Source organism: Lepidochelys kempii, chromosome 1 (assembly GCF_965140265.1).
Source record: "Lepidochelys kempii isolate rLepKem1 chromosome 1, rLepKem1.hap2, whole genome shotgun sequence".
NCBI lineage: Eukaryota > Metazoa > Chordata > Testudines > Cheloniidae > Lepidochelys > Lepidochelys kempii.
In genome coordinates, this window is record NC_133256.1 from 124824173 (window position 1) to 124837975 (window position 13803).

Here is a 13803-nt window from a genome sequence, read left to right on the forward strand (position 1 = left end):
TCTACCTGAGACTCCATTTTATACCCTGATACAAACAAGTTGCGTACTGCCCCTTTGACATAATTAGTTGCTGCCCCTTGACGTGGCTAGCTATTACCCAGTACATGTTGGTTTAATTAAAACATTTTTATTACTTACTGTTATCCTGATCTTATCTTTTAGGAGGGGTCAGTACATTTCTGTTATCCATGGGGAACGTTTTTGTACCATCCTTGATATCAGGATGTTCTGGTATCACTTGCTATTGGGATGTGTTTGCGTGAGTACTCTGTGCCTAGCACTTCTTAGGAATGTGTATTTCTGCAATATCAGCCCTGTTCTTGCCAGATTCTGTGAGCAGGTCCTGCCTCATACCAGGCCTCTGATACAAAGGCTTATGTTTCAGGCTCTCTTCCTACTACAACTGTTATCTCATGGTTCCCTTCCCCACTTATTCATCTAATCCACATGTTTTATATGGTCATAAAATAGATTGTGAGTTATTTGAGGTATGATTGTGTGTAAAGAGTGCATTACAGCTAAGCCACAAGATCTGCTAAAGTGGGATCCACTAAAGCGGGGCCTCTAGGCACTCCAGCAATCCACATAACAAACAGTAATGATAACACTTATTCAAATTCATTACAGCAAAATACTTTTCCAGTTTGAAACTGCTTTAGAACTTCAGACACAAATGAAGCTTCCAGTTGGTTGTCAATTATGTCAGACTATTTCCCCCCTACTGTTACTCACACCTTCTTGTCAACTGTTTGAAATGGGCCATCCTGATTATCACTACAAAAGTTTTTTTTCTCCTGCTGATAATAGTCCATCTTAATTGATTTGTCTTGTTAGAGTTGGTATGGCAACCCCCACCTTATGTGTATACACACACAACTTCCTACTGTATTTTCTGCTCCATGCATCTGATGAAGTGGGTTTTAGCCCACGAAAGCTTATGTCCAAATAAATTTGTTAGTCTCTAAGGTGCCACAAGTACTCCTCATTCTTTTTATTCTATATATGGTTAGATCTGGCTGCTTTCCTTGATTTTATTTGTGTATTGCATTTGCAAGTGGCAATGAGACACAACAGAGAGCATATTTCTAGGGGATTACTGCACACTGAAAGTGGATACAGCCATTCCTTCTTTGGCCTTCTTGCTGTATAAGGCCACATGAGCAATGCCGTAATCTCCCAGGTAGTTACTACCTGTTGTGTCTTGTTGCTTAGTAACTAATAATGCATGGTTATAGCTCTGAACAGTATTGACTACCATCTAGATCTTTACTTTATGTGTGCAAATAGAAATATCAAAAAATACTCTGAATCTACTGTAGCTTTTTATTTCTCCAATCGGCTCTAGCCCCCCAATAGAAGAGAATTAGTAAAAGAATGGTCGCCTCCTCCACAGGAGAGATGCATGCACCATGAAAGGAGGAGTTCCTTTTAATGCAGTATAACAATAGACACAAAGCACTTGTGACTAGAGCTGATCAACATTTTTTCAGTGAATAAACTATACACCAGAAAACCACTAAGTTCATTGAACGTTTCGACCAGACTGAGAAATCGCAATGTTTCTGAAATGTTGAAACAAAACATTTTAAGGAAGTATGGGCTGGATGAATGCACTATAAGGTGGGTAGAAAGCTGGCTAGATTGTCGGGCTCAACGGGTAGTGATCAATGGCTCCATGTCTAGTTGGCAGCCGGTATCAAGTGGAGTGCCCCAAGGGTCGGTCCTGGGGCCGGTTTTGTTCAATATCTTCATAAATGATCTGGAGGATGGTGTGGATTGCACTCTCAGCAAATTTGCGGATGATACTAAACTGGGAGGAGTGGTAGATACGCTGGAGGGGAGGGATAGGATACAGAAGGACCTAGACAAATTGGAGGATTGGGCCAAAAGAAATCTGATGAGGTTCAATAAGGATAAGTGCAGGGTCCTGCACTTAGGACGGAAGAACCCAATGCACAGCTACAGACTAGGGACCGAATGGCTAGGCAGCAGTTCTGCGGAAAAGGACCTAGGGGTGACAGTGGACGAGAAGCTGGATATGAGTCAGCAGTGTGCCCTTGTTGCCAAGAAGGCCAATGGCATTTTGGGATGTATAAGTAGGGGCATAGCGAGCAGATCGAGGGACGTGATCGTTCCCCTCTATTCGACATAGGTGAGGCCTCATCTGGAGTACTGTGTCCAGTTTTGGGCCCCACACTTCAAGAAGGATGTGGATAAATTGGAGAGAGTCCAGCGAAGGGCAACAAAAATGATTAGGGGACTGGAACACATGAGTTATGAGGAGAGGCTGAGGGAGCTGGGATTGTTTAGCCTGCAGAAGAGAAGAATGAGGGGGGATTTGATAGCTGCTTTCAACTACCTGAAAGGGGGTTCCAAAGAGGATGGCTCTAGACTGTTCTCAATGGTAGCAGATGACAGAACGAGGAGTAATGGTCTCAAGTTGCAGTGGGGGAGGTTTAGATTGGATATTAGGAAAAACTTTTTCACTAAGAGGGTGGTGAAACACTGGAATGCGTTACCTAGGGAGGTGGTAGAATCTCCTTCCTTAGAGGTTTTTAAGGTCAGGCTTGACAAAGCCCTGGCTGGGATGATTTAACTGGGAATTGGTCCTGCTTTGAGCAGGGGGTTGGACTAGATGACCTTCTGGGGTCCTTCCAACCCTGATATTCTATGATTCTATGATTTCATTTTGACCCAATTCAAATTTTAACAAAAGCAAAGGGGAACTAGATTCACAAAATGGCTTGAGGGCATGGGGAAGAACGAACAACATCATTCTTGTAGCCTTTAGCCCAATGGGTAGGGTACCCACCTGGGATATGGGTCTTCTGTTTCCCCCTCTTCACAAATGAGGAGAAAGATCTGGAACCCAGGTCTCCCACCTCTCGGGTGAATGTGCTAACCACTGGGTTTTGGAGTATTCTGGCATAGGTTTCTCTCAGTCTCTCCTATTGAAGCTGTTTCACTTTTTATAAATAATTAGTCATTGGAGCAGGAACTTGAATTTGGGTCTTACACATCCTCGGTGAGCGCGCTAACCATCAAGCTATAGAGCCATTCTCATTCTTTTTCTCTGGCCCAATGACTACTCACGGCCATTCATAGCAGCACTTCATAGTCATTCATAATGACAACAACAAAGTATTTAATACAATGGGGCTCGTATCCATGAATGGGGCCTCTGGGCATTACTACAAGTACTACTAATATTGTTTTCTTGCTTCAGGCTCATTTCTGGGCAAATGTATAATGATATTTTGTAACTTTGTAATTTTAAAATTCCTTCCACCAAAAGATCTCAACACAGTTCACAAAAATGAATAAACTAATCCTCACAAAGTAGGGAATATTAATCTTAGTTTGCTCAGAAGGCAGAGAGATTAAGGGCCAGAAGCAGACACTCTTACTCACATGTAGCAGTACCTTACTCTGCAAGTAGTTCTACTGAAATAAACAGAACTTTTTGGAGATTAAGGCGCTACTCCACATGAGAATGTCCGAATATGGCCCTAAGTGACTTGCCCAGGGTCTTGCAGTGCATCAGTAGCAGAGCAGAGAATAGAAACCAGATCTCCTTTCTCCTATGGTTTGTTCTTTTAGCCTGAGTAGTAGATTAAAGAACTGCATATTAAGAATCTAAATGATACTGCCAGATTATAACAGTTTTAAGTATAGTCCAATTTTTTAAACTACCCTTTAACCAAACCCAACATTCAGCAATAGAGATGAGACAAATGACTGCAGATTAAGGCCTTCTATGCACAGTGGGGGTAATGGGCTCTAAAGGAATTGAATTTTCTAAAGTGCATTAATGTGATGCACATTTATTTGTCCATATAGAGAAGCCCTTAACTTGCAGTCATTAGTCTTGTGCATGTCAGTGTGCTCACCCCACTGGGTAGTAAAGCCTTAACTTTGCAATAGCATTGTTACTTGACCAATATAATGAGAAACAACAGCTCATGAAGTTTTTTCATGTATAGTAGGTCTGGGCAAAGAAAGCAAACATTAGCTTTGATGGAATACAAACAAAGTCAATACTTTTCCAAATTAAAGCTGATGCCAATATTAGGCATAAATATTAGACAAAAATTATTTTTAACATTTTCAGTTTATCAGTCCATTAGACCTCAAATCATTCATGTCCCCAGAATTGTTAACAAATGTAATTTGGTTAGTCTCTAAGGTGCCACAAGTACTCCTTTTCTTTTTGCGAATACAGACTAACACGGCTGTTACTCTGAAATGTAATTCTGTTTACGTTCTAAGTTTAGTAGCATAATAGGTCTTTAAAACTAATCAGTCCTTGACTTTGCACGTGGCTTTCAAATTCTCAAACAAAAACAGAGCAAGAACGTAGGATTTGGAATCTAGGAAGAGGAACATTAGCAACTAATGTTGCTGAATCATCATAATCATTTCAAACACTATTCCATTCAGCTGTTTCTTCTACTATTCTTTCACACACAGACATTCACTTCTAGAATGCGTGCCTGTATTTCTTTCCTCTGTGTGGGTGTGTCTGACACACTGATCTAGGTAATACCTTCACTAAAAGCAAAGCAATTATATCTTTGTCAGATGCTAGCTAAAACATTCACACAGAATGAAAAAACAAACAAACCAAGATTTGACTATTACTTTGCTGTAATCTGGGGACACCTAATTCAATACTCAGAAAGTTATTAGCTAATTACATACAAATGGAGTGTAACGGAGCAAAAAGATGACCAGAATTCATTCTGTGCTTATTCACATCCAAACATGCATGTTTGATATTATCGATATTTCTGCTTTGCCCAATGTGACAAGTTTTTTTAACATGCATTTATTCTATTGTAGCATTTTGCTTAAGCAGGTACTGGCTGTACTTCAACATCCTAACAATGTCTGCTTTAAAGCTTTTGTACATAAAAATCAAACAAAATGACTAACAACAAACTGGAGACAGAATGGTCATCACAAACCTGGCAAGCATAATCTCACCTGTATCCTTGGCACGCCCACCTTCAAACATCTATCCAGTATACCTGGATGGGAGGTAAATAGCTTTGAACTTCCCCCACCTCAAGCTAAATGGTCCTAAGGAAACTCTTTGCTCTCCCCGCTTTTACAGATCTAACCAGCTAACCAAAGCTGATCTTTGTACAGATTAACTCTCTGTTTAAACAGGTTTCTGTAATGTGCAAAAAAAAAGAATAAAATCCAAACTCACTAAATGTCAAAGTGCACCCCTGAGGTGTCATAACACGGGTACCAAAGTGCATGAGTGAAATTGTGAACTTCCAAGACAGTATACTGTAAGTCCTTGGTTAAGATCAGTACTAGTGGCGTTCTCCAGCCTATTCATTGCAATATGACTTTTGTCTGGGGTGTTTAAGGAATACTGTGTTTAGAAATTCTTGGTGGATAATTATTTGCACATGCTTTTTTCCAGAACTATTTGAACATTGTCTGCTCAAAAGAAACAACTGAAAAAGCAGTTTATAGTGCCACTTCTTAACTATGTCGCTTTGACTTATTGTACTAAGAGGGCAGGGGGGAAAAAAAACTTTCAAGAGTTACGTTTCAGGAGTTACTTTAAAAAAAGTAAAAAGTCTAAAACTGAAAGGAATTTTTTTTATTAATTATTATTATATATATATATATATATATTTTTACACAGTGCAGCTTGACTTACCCATTTTCACCTCCTATACAACTTAATCTTCTTGGTGAGTGTATATATGAGTGTAGCAGAATTAAATGGCATTCCACTGACCCTCTTGTGTGTCAAATTCAGCCAGTTCTACTGCAACACTTAGTCCTCAAATAAGCAAAATTTAGAACAACAGCTCTGCTTTCAAGTTCCATCACTAGCAACTGCTCCACTTACTGCCAAAATAGTACATTATAACAGAATCTCCAGGCTGATTCGCAGTTCAGTCACCTTTCCAGAGCACACATCACTGAACCGTGGTGCAAAAAGTAGTTCAGATAAAGGTTGAGAACTACTCAAGCGTGATTGCCTCAATCTATTTATACCACAAATAGTGTATTATTTGAAACAAGCTTTCTTTTCTATACATTACAGGTACAGTATGCATGTGTTTCATAAACTCACGTAAATACACTGCCTTGCTGTATGATTTAGTTGGGGATTGGTCCTGCTTTGAGCAGGGGATTGGACGAGATGACCTCCTGAGGTCCCTTCCAACCCTGATATTCTATGATTCTATATTTGTATATGCTTGCAGCTCAATATGGACCAGGCTTGAAAAACTGAGCAGCCACCATCTAACTAGAGACCTAAACCTATCTAGCCAAAGGCAGATACAAAAGATGAGAGGAAGGGATAACACCTGCAAGGTCAAGGGGCAGTCCCATGGTGAGAAAGCTGGGTAAGAAGCCTTGCCTCAGCTGCCTACAATGGAGTTGGGTTCCTCTAGGGCAAGAGTTTTTCCCTGATTAGTCATAACAGCCTATGGGTATTAGATATCTGTTACATCTGAAGCTCACTCTTATGGCTGCTGGAAAGCCGGAGCTCTCTGACCCCCGTCCCCGCATTCCAGAGCCTCCTGGTTGATGGGTATGTCCACTGCTTTCCTTATACTCAGGTCCCTGGCTGCAGTGAAAGGTGGGGGAGGTCTCTGCTCTCCTGCCAGACACTTGCTTCTTAGGAGGAGTTTTTCTGTAGCTCTGCCCCTTCCCCTGACTGGTTTTTTTTTTTTGGGGGGGGGGGGGTCCCTCTCTCTCCTGGATGTCTTTAGGATCTGCTGCTGACCTTCCTGTAGCTTTAGGGTGAAATTGACAAAGCTTTGTCAATTTTGTCCCTGTCCACAGGGTTCTGAATGGCACCAGAGTGAAAATGACCAGAGACTTAGCAGTTTCACTTTGCAGATCTGGTTTGGCAAAAGTAGGTGCAGGAGCAGGGGCACTAGAGTTGTCTGTTAGAAGACTCTGGAAGGTAGCTATGCATCAGTTCACATTTGGAATATTTTCTTCACAACCATAAGGGTTAGAAACTGCATGCCAGATCCTTGGTCCAGGTTAAGTCCCATTTGCATCACTGGGATGGTACAAAAGGAATTTATAGGTGATCTAAAGAAGTAGCTGAGGATTCCTCTGCCCAAAGGGAATCTCTTGTTGAAAGAAAGAAACTGCAAAAATGGATTGCTTGGCATCTCCTTGCCCCTATTAGCTGAGGAAGTTTTCCTACTTGACACAGGTGAATGGGTTTTTGAAACAGTGAATATGGACACTTTTCACTCCTATAATTAGCAAGCTGCAAATTGCTTTTCCCCCCTACACAGGTGACATTCCCCACTGGTGCAGAGGCCAGCACAAGACCTACTCTGTGCATCACTTACATTCCACTTATGCCTACAAAATAGGGCTCAATGTGGGGCATAAGTGGTGCATTGTCCTTGCAGTGCCTCTTCCCCCCAATAGAGGAGTGAATTTCACTTACATGCAAAAAACTTTGTCCAAGCAATGCATAGGTATTTGTCCATCAGATACAATACAAAAGAAAAGAAAAGAAATAATGATTCCTGCTGATTCTTGTTAGTTTGAATTTTATGCAGCCATGAGAACAAACTAAGTAAAATAACTTAAAAGAAGAACAGGTTATTGTAAATGGAAGATAAATAAGGTATGAGAAATTCTCTTTTGTTCCTTCCCATCAAACATTTAAAGTGATTATAGGTTTCTCCAACAATGTGCTAAAAGTTTTAAAAATTGTGGGAAAACTAAAGCTTATCTTTACCCCTGAGAGGTTGAATGGAAAATAAGCATCCAGCTCAGATATATATTATTAAAGATGGTAAATATCAGCAGGGCAGAAGCATGACAAAATGAAAATGTACTTCACAGTTAGCTAGGACTGACACAAAGCCAGATTGACCAAACAGTCAAGCATACCCAGACACAGGGCCAAATTCTAAAATAGTGTAAATTGCTGAAGTTCAGTGAGTCAATGGAGCTCAGCTCAATGACATCAGGTGAGGTTTTAACTCAAACTTGGGAAACTACAACCTCTATCATCTCTTTCAAATTTCCCAACTCTATAGCTGCAAATTTGCAGTGCATTCTGGGTGCAAAGCCCAAAAGCTAAGACATTTTAGATATGTCGACACTGTCCCTGTAGGTGTAATTTGCAGCATGGGTAGACATACTGCACTAGCTCTGATTGGAGCTAGCATGCTACAAATAGTTTAGCTGCAGTGTCACAAGAAACAGGTAGGCTATCTGCCCTAGCATGATCCCATCTGAAATCACAGGCATGTACTCAGGGCGGCTAGCCAGTCTTGCCGCTAGCACTTCTATTTTTAGCATGCTACCTCAATCAGAGCTAGTGCAGGTATGTCTACATATGCTGGAAATTACACATACAGCTCAAGTATAGACTTACCCTTTGAATCATATATATATTCTATTGATCAAGATTTCTAAAAAACAGAGATATATGCAGGAACAAGAGAGCTGGGCAGAGAACAAGTGGGCTCAGTTTAAAAGGCAACAATCAGGACTTCAGAACTTTTCATGAAAAGTGCACATACTCCAAATTATGCACCCAGCTCTTCTCACAAAGCGTTCACCTCTAAGACTTACAGAATTTGTGTTTTCTGTATGCACAATGTTCAGTTTGCATGCACTTACTAAATCAAAACCACTTTTTCTGCAAAGCTTCTAGTCCCCAATTAAAGCAATTTACATGCCAGGTTTCAACTTCAGCCATCTTTTTCATATCCCTGCTCCATAGCCCCTTCCTCCCCAAAAAGCATTAGGGTTTTTTTTAAAAAAATAAAGTGATTTCTTTCATAAAAAACATAAGAATGGCCATGCTTGGTCAGTCCAAGCTGAAAAGTCCCAGTCTTATTAATCTCTCCTCATATGGAACCTGTTCCATACTCCTGATAATTTTTGTTTCCCTTTTCTGAACCTTTTCCAATTCCAATATACCTTTTTTGAGAAGGGACACCCCACTTAACTCAAAAAGAAAGGGCCCAAACTTTCCAGAAGCATTCACTTTTGGACAGAGACTGAAGAGGGGAAGTTAGCTGAAAAGGTGAATTTTTCAGAAAATTATGGATGTGCAAACAGGAGTTTACAATGGACATCCTAATTACAAGCATAGCTGTAGTATGCACTATATTAGCACATCAGAACTTCCTTTAGATAAGGGAGCTCCCATGCAGATTAGTGAGGTTTATGGATTGCCAGATGCAGGAATGGGGTCAATGCCAGTGACGTCACAGTGCTCACACATTTCTCAAGACTTGGCTACATAAGTTCCATTGTTGACACTGATGATGCTTCTATTATCTTGTCCTGGATGTTACTACAAAGAAGGAGGCTTTACTGAAGTGTGAATTAGATAGATCCTCTTGTAGGTGTAATTCATTGCCCCACGTTCTTGATTTTTTTTAAAATCCACACAAAATGATATTCTTAAATCCAGCAGGTCTGCTTGTTTACACTAATATAAATTAAGCCAAATTGGCTGGTAATGGAACAGAAAACATTAATATATTCTTTTCAAAGGAGCACTCAAACAAATCTTTTCTAGTATGTTGAACAGAGGTTCTCTACAGAGACAAATACAGCAAATAAGGTTGGAGAGCTACAATAATTCACTCTTAATAAGACCTGTCGTCAACACTGTGTCTAAATCTCACACGCCTTCAAGATGGTGTTCAGTTTTAAGATAAGAAAACCATTGTAAGATGGCAAGATAGTTTTCTCATTGGTTACAGTACTGGAGAAATACAGAAAGGTGCAGCTGTTTAACCTTTCAACACCACAGGATAAGAATAATCTTCTGTGTGTATAGATATTATTGTAATACAGCTCTGTATCACCAGCAAAACACCTCGGAGTTCTGTGATCTCTGAGCTAATAGAAGTAGGTTGGTTATGGTTATACATAATACTTTAAAGATCAAAAATTCTCTTGTGGAGGTCAAATCATTTTAAACAAACAATTAAAAGTCAATATTTTTTCACTCTAGGCAAGGATATCTTAAGGGATATACAGTATGTTCAATATTTCTGTGCCCCATTTGACATTGACAAGACACACAAAGAGACTATTTTCCCCTTCAATTACCTTTTGAGAGTAGAAAGACATGTCAGTGCAAAACACTGCCATACCTGAACAAATGTGGCTTAGGAAAGTGTTTCCTATTCAAGAAAAAATATGCTAGGTGATTACTTCATCAACAATATATATTTTTCCTGGCTGGAAATATTGGGAATAGCCTCACAACTATGACACATTAAAAACAAGAATATATCATTTAGGGTAAGAATGTGTGGGGGGGGACCTCTAGATTGTTTAACTACAGATTTTGGATAATGCATTAAAAAGTTCACAAAGTTAAAAAAGAGTAATTCCATACAGAGGGTGTAAAACCAGAAAGAGGTCTGGTCTTTCTGGATATGTGTTATGTTACTTATAGAACTGAATTACATGGGAGGAAAAAAATCAAGCTTCTCCACTCATTTGTACCTTAGTTTAAATCAGACGAGAGCTATCTACTCTCTCTCCCTCTTCCTTAAGAGGTTATTATACATAAAAAGACAGATCAGTGTTGCAACCATGAAACATTTTAACCTAGTTCTAGCTTCTTCCTTCCCATTAACTAAGCCACACATATACATAGATGTTGGCTATACTCAGAATGCCCTTCATTCCGGTCCAGTAAGCAGAAGTACTGTGGAACTAATATGCAAACATCCAACCTAATTACTGTTACCTAGAAGATCTGGAATCTAACTTTTTGGGGTGAGGGAGGAAGGAGGGTCTTCAATTTCCTTCCCCCTTCTCCCTGGCTAAGGGAGCATTTCTTTCTCTGAGACAATGACAAAAGAATTTTCTTAGCCAGTTCAAGTAAGAGAAAGACTATCTATCTTGGCCCCCATTACTGCATCTTTATGTACTTAACCTCACAACACACCCCTAGAAGGTAGGGCAGTAGTATCTTCCCTGTTTTACAAATGGGGAACTAAAACACAGAGTGTATGCAACTTGCCCAACATTACATGGGAAGCCTGTGCTGGAGCACAGAGAATTGCACCACAGTCTCCCAAGCCCCAGGCTAGGGCCCTAATCATGGGACCATCCTTCCTCTCTCTTTCATTAGGTTATGCCATGTTTACTGCATATATGGCATATACATGTGGCCATTCCACATTTCTGTGCATGAACATCACAGTTAGTCAGTACTGGGAAAGACAGCTCCTTATTTATGAAGCTACCGCAGCTAGCAAATGAAGTAGGAAGAGAGCCTAAGACATAAGCCCTTGTATCAGAAGTCTGGTATAAGCCAGAACCTGTTCACACAATCTGGCAAGAACAGGGCTGATATTGCAGAAATAGACATTCCTAAAAAGTGCTAAGCACAAAGTACTTACGCAAACACATCCCGATATCAAGTGGTACCAGAACATTCCCCAAGGAAAAGAGAAACACACTGACCCCACCTAAAAGATAAGGTCAGAATAACAGTACACAATAAAAATGTTTTAATCAAACGAACATGTACAAAGTAATAAGTAGCCATGTCAGGGGGCAGTAACTATGTCAAAGGCAATACTAACTTGTTTGTATCAGGATATAAAGATGTATCTCAGAGGGAGTATCTTTGTCCAGCAGAGGAGGGAATGGAGAGCCTAAGACAGCAACCAGTGGGTGGACAAAAATGTTTAAACTAAACTAATCATCCCTCTTGCCTTCTTTGTTCTTATGTTGGAATAAACACAGTGACAGAATTTGCCATCTGGAGCAGTGGGAAGAATGTGATCCCTTCCAAGTACAGGCCAATTTGATGAGCCACTGCCCCATGAGGTCAGCAAAGAATATTATTATTTTTTCTTTGGAAATACTGTTGCATTAATTTGGATCAGTGGTTCTCAACCAGGGGTACTCAGAGGCCTTCCTGGGGGGTACGTCAACTCATCTAGATATTTGCCTAGTTTTACAACAGGCTGCATAAAAATATACACTGAAATGTAAGTACAATATTTATATTCCAATTGATTTATTTTATAATCATATGGTAAAAATGAGAAAGTAAGCAATTTTTCAGTGATAGTGTGCGGTCACATTTTTGTGTTTTTATGTCTGATTTTGTAAGTTTTTAAGTGAGGAAACTTGGGGGTACACAAGACAAATGAGGCTCTTGAAAGGGGCACAGTAGTCTGGAAAGGTTGAGAGCCACTGATTTAGACAGAATAAATGGGCAAAAGGTTTTAGCATAACCCAGTCACTGTGCAACATTAAACAGTGGTAACCAAGGTTTGGTAAACAGAGATCTCAGCCTCTTTGGTACCACGGTGCAAACATTCTAAAAATCCTTTAAACCCTTTATTCAAGATACAGAAAAAAAGAAAAAACACAGGTAAAACATTTGAAATGTAAAGTATTAAGTACAGCTTTCATTTTAACAGCATCCCTTGTTTCCTTTCCATTTAGCTGGCGAGAGTTCTAGGAGCAAAAATCCCTTTGTTTGACAGTGTCTTAGATGGTAATTACTTCTCTTTTATCCAAAAGGACGATTATGAGTTTACATGGCTGGAGCTGTTGTTCAACTCCAATCCCATTTCATCTCAGGTGGTGTTTTGGATTGATCTGGAGCTGATAGAGATGGCAATATCATCTGACTCCCTCTCTCTGACCCAGTTTAGTCAAGACATCTCAGGATCTGGATTATAAAGAAACAGTGGGGGTGCAAATCATGATGGTGAAGCTTGATCCAGTAGCTTCTGCTGTTCTTCCTTTCTTGTCCTCCCAAAGTCTCTTCTTTAAGAACCCACAAAGGAAGTGATGCATAGAATAGTCCATCCCCTCATTATTTTGTCCACCAATTTGGCCTAATATCCAGCACATCAATTTTGGTTCATTGGTTTCTGATTCCACATCTTCTATTTTTACCAAGCATGATTTCAACATAGCCCTTGAATTATAGCAATGTGGCCTTTTTTTCCCCAAGACTAATTTAGTCTCTCTGGTTCTCTTGCACCCATTTATAACATTCATTACTGAAAGCAACTTGACCCACTTTTCATCAACATCTGTTATTATAGGTTGTTGTAACATCTTATGAACGTTCATATACCTTTTTACAATTAAGGTAAATTTGTAGGCCCAGTTATGACACCACTAAAGGTACATCTACACTGCATGTCTTTCAATGGCATGTAGAGTACATATGTACCTAGCACCCCTAGCACGGGTAAAATAAGTAAAGACACAAGCACCTACCCTAGATGGCACTATACTCTCCTAAGCTATGCCTCCCTGTCTACATGCTATTTTTATCAATGTAGTGTTGTGCTCCTGGAGTCTCACCCTGCCTCAGGAAGAGACTCCAACAGTGGGGAAAGGCTCCGGCGCGGGGGGGGGGGAGTGGAGGGAAGGGATGGGGGGCCAGTAGCAAAAGGCTTTGGCAGCTCTCTGATGCCAGAGCCTTCCCCACCACAGGAAAAGACTCTAGCAGCAGGGACGCAATGGGGAAAGACTGTCAGTTCCCCACTGCTGGAGTCTTTCCCCGCATCAGGGAAAGACTCTGGCAGCAGGGAAAGGATTCCCCGCTGCCTCTTCCCTGCCAGAGCCTTTCTTCACCATGGTGAAAGGCTCACGCAGCAGGGAGCTGCTGAAATCTTTCCCCACTGCCTCCCAGCTGCCAGAGTGTTTGACGTGTAACTACATACTGCAGTGTGGACGTGGCCTGCTTTGTACTGCACCATGTATCCACATGTATACTACATGCCGCTTACACTGGGGTGGTGACAGCCCACTGACCAGATTTCATGGTGGTCT

At 40.5% G+C, this 13803-nt stretch overlaps 1 protein-coding gene across 2 annotated transcripts in view; it reads right to left on the reverse strand.

Moving 5' to 3' along the window:
• DHRSX (dehydrogenase/reductase X-linked) overlaps positions 1 to 13803 on the reverse strand; it is a 224544-nt gene that overhangs the window by 77644 nt on the left and 133097 nt on the right. The window contains exon 4 of one of the 2 annotated variants that reach the window (XM_073354104.1): positions 11397 to 11465. The exons of the other annotated variant lie outside the window; for it this stretch is intronic. Within the exon in view, the coding sequence (XP_073210205.1) occupies positions 11397 to 11465 (69 nt within the window). The remainder of the gene's footprint in view (positions 1 to 11396; positions 11466 to 13803) is intronic. 2 annotated transcript variants of the gene reach the window in all.